This window comes from Mustelus asterias, chromosome 1, assembly GCF_964213995.1.
Source record: "Mustelus asterias chromosome 1, sMusAst1.hap1.1, whole genome shotgun sequence".
NCBI classification, from domain to species: Eukaryota; Metazoa; Chordata; class Chondrichthyes; order Carcharhiniformes; family Triakidae; genus Mustelus; species Mustelus asterias.
The window spans coordinates 2711199-2714627 of NC_135801.1; the positions used below are offsets into that span (position 1 = coordinate 2711199).

The following is a 3429-nucleotide window of genomic DNA, read 5'->3' on the forward strand; positions in this document are numbered from 1 at the left end:
TGTACAAAATCATTGAAACAAACAGGAGGCCATTCAGCCCATGGTGCCTGTGCTAGATCTTTGAAAGATCCAATTTGTTGCATCCCCCGGCCCGTTGCCCGCTCCCCTCCCCGCCCACTCCCTCCTCCCAGTTTTCCGCTTCCCCCCCGCCCGCACCCTCCTCCTCGTTTCCCACTCCCCCCCCCCCCCCGCCTGCTCCCCCCTCCCCATTGCCCGCTCCCTCCTCCCTGTTTCCCGCTCCCTCCTCCCCGTTGCCCGCTCCCTCCTCCCCGTTTCCCACTCCCCCCCCCGCCTGCTCCCCCCTCCCCATTGCCCGCTCACTCCTCCCTGTTTCCCGCTCCCTCCTCCCCGTTGCCCGCTCACTCCTCCCTGTTTCCCGCTCCCTCCTCCCCATTGCCCGCTCCCTCCTCCCTGTTTCCCGCTCCCTCCTCCCCGTTGCCCGCTCACTCCTCCCTGTTTCCCGCTCCCTCCTCCCCGTTGCCCGCTCCCTCCTCCCTGTTTCCCGCTCCCTCCTCCCCGTTGCCCGCTCCCTCCTCCCTGTTTTCCGCTCCCCCCTGCTCTTTCCCCAGCTCTTGTATGTACACCAATTCCCTTTTAAAGTTATTGTTGAATTTTCTTTCCCCATCCTTTCACTCAGCATTTCCCAGATTACAACAACTCGCTGCAGAAACACTTTTCCCTGTATTTCTCTCTGATTCCTCATCCAATTATCATTAATACTGTGTCCGTTGGTTACAGGGTGGCACGGTAGCACAGTGGTTAGCACTGCTGCCTCACAGCGCCAGGGACCCGGGTTCGATTCCCGGCTTGGGTCACTGTCTGTGTGGAGTTTGCATGTTCTCCCCGTGTCTGCGTGGGTTTCCTCCGGGTGCTCTGGTTTCCTCCCACAGTCTGAAAGACGTGCTGGTTAGGGTGTATTGGTCGTGCTAAATTCTCCCTCAATGTACCCGAACAGGCGCCGGAGTGTGGCAACTAGGGGGTTTTCACAGTAACTTCATTGCAGTGTTAATGTAAGCCGACTTGTAACTAATAATTAAACTTTACTTTTACTGATTTTTTCTGCCGGAGTTTAATTAAATCTGCACAAATAATCAGTTTAAAATGCAGCCTGGCAGTGATTTCTGTCGAACTCAGTTGTTGGAAAAATCCATCCGGTTCACTAATGTCCTTTAGGGAAGGAAATCTGCTGCCTTTACCTGGTCTGGCCTACTGCCCGAGCCTTTATCCTTTCTGTTTTAATTGTAGTCTAGAATTTCACACACTTTGTCTTTTTTCCTCAGATATTAATTATTGGGAGGCTGTGAACAACGCAAATGAGGAAGAGCAGACATGTCTGTACTTGACCAAGCTTTTTGAGAACTCTCTGTCCAGAGCTAAGAAGACAAAGTTGAATTGCTCTGAGGTTTTAGTTCCCGAGAGATTGATCAGAAAGATAGCCCGAGATGTCCTCTGCTTGTCATCCTGTGAGCCCTGTGGCCTACGTGGATCCATCATTTACATCAACATGGAGATTGAGAACATGTGCAAAAAACTGGACCGGATCGTGTACGATTCCAGCGTCGTTCCAACTTTTGAATTGACATTAATATTCAAACAGGAGGGGAGCTCTTGGCCAAGTCTCCGAGATTTCTTTTTCATCGGTACGTGTTTCACGCCTGGGTTCAGGCCAGCACTCAAACTCAGTCCTGGCTTCTGTCTGATCAAGAAGAAACTGTATTCCTCTTCAGCTCGAACTGTTATTGAGTGCTAAAAATAAACCCAAGCCGGCACTAAGTGCTCTTTATGCTGGGTTTGACTCATTTTCACGCCAGTGCTTCACTGTCGCATAAACATTAACTCTCCTCATTCGATCCATCTTCAGTTTTGCTGTTTAAACCCATTATCCACTTAGCAATGTGACTCCCCTCAGTGTGTCCTTTACCCGGTTTTGTACGCGCCTTGCTTGTCGAGACATTGCATTGATACTCTTTAGACCCAAAGAACTTGTCAGCCAATGGGATTTGAGCTTGTCCTTGCAGGTAATGTGGCCATGAAACTGTACAGCCCCCACAATTCCTCAGATGAATAACTGGGGTCTGAGATGGCTTGGGTGGGGAGGGGAGGGAGGGGGTGTCGATGAGTGAGGAGGAGTGAATCATGACTTGGATCCACGTCGCTATGTCCGAGGTCATTAATCGGAACTCCTTTCTCACATTTTGCTGTGGGATTACTGAAGCTACCAGCAGAGGTAGAGAGAGCTGTGGTTTGATATCCCGTCCAAATGAAAAGGTACCTCTAACAATGCCTTGGAACTGAACTAAAGTCAACAGGTTGGATTGAGCTAAATGGGGTTTGAACCAACTCTGGGAGAGCTACAATACTGAGCCAGCCTAGTGTTGGATTGACTCGGTAGTTGATTGGGGGCTGGTTAGTGATGCAGAAGCACCCCAACAGCATGGATTCAATTCCCGTACCGGCTGAGGTTATCCATAAAGACCCCGCCTTCTCAACCTTGCCCCTTGTCTGAGGTGTGCTGATCCTCAGGTTAAATTACCACCTGTCAGCTCTCTCTCTCCAAGAGAAGAGCAGCCTATGGTCATCTGGGACTGTGGCAGCTGTACCTACTTGATTGGAGTAGAACTATTGGTACAACGGGAGCCCCTAATCTCAAGGTCAAGTATGCCTCTGATCGCTCTAATTACTGGAAATTTCCCTGGTCTTTTTTTTGAAACTTTTCAGGTGTCTGTTCTGTAAGTGAGCTGGACTGTTTGAATAAGCAGAAACGGAGTTCATATATCCAGAAACCAGCTCTTACTAAGAGCAGAAAGCTCTCTCAGGTTGTAGATGGGGGAGGGGGTACATTGCCAATCTGAAGCTTTGACCTGCGTGCTAAGTTTTGGGTTAAGTAATGTGGAGAGTAGCTGGGGGAAATCTCAATTTCACATTTGCCCACTTGCACTTTCGTTAGATCAATTTGCACTTTTCCTTTGCCATCTTGCACTGCTGTTGTGAGTGTTGTTTTGTTTGCGAATGCTCTCTAAGCTGCTGCTTCAGTCATTGGAGTAATTTGAAGATTGATTCTGAGGGTTTACTCTTTATCCTGCACATTTAATTAATGCAGTAAAAACATCAAAAAGAAATGCTTATTTCAAAGGAAACTTGTACATTTTTTTTGGACAATAAAATGATTTTTTATAACCTGACGCTTTTCAATTCTGTAGATTTAAAACTATGTTGTGGAGATGCTGGCGTTGGACTGGGGTAAACACAGTAAGAAGTTTAACAACACCAGGTTAAAGTCCAACTGTTGGACTTTAACCTGGTGTTGTTAAACTTCTTACTGGATTTAAAACTAATCAAAGCTCTAGACTACTTGAAGTGACTGGAAGGATTGTACACAAGTGTAGGTCACAAAAAAATTAAACATTGACCAGAATCAAAGCAGAAATA

The 3429-nt window shown here is 47.9% G+C and overlaps 1 protein-coding gene across 1 annotated transcript; it reads left to right on the forward strand.

Moving 5' to 3' along the window:
- The first annotated feature begins 1026 nt into the window (after positions 1-1026).
- On the forward strand, positions 1027-3177 carry LOC144485399 (DNA damage-inducible transcript 4-like protein). Its single transcript, XM_078203611.1, has one exon. It carries the CDS (start codon positions 1163-1165, stop codon positions 1748-1750), a length of 588 nt encoding a protein of 195 aa, XP_078059737.1. The 5' UTR covers positions 1027-1162; the 3' UTR covers positions 1751-3177.
- The last annotated feature ends 252 nt before the right edge of the window (positions 3178-3429 follow it).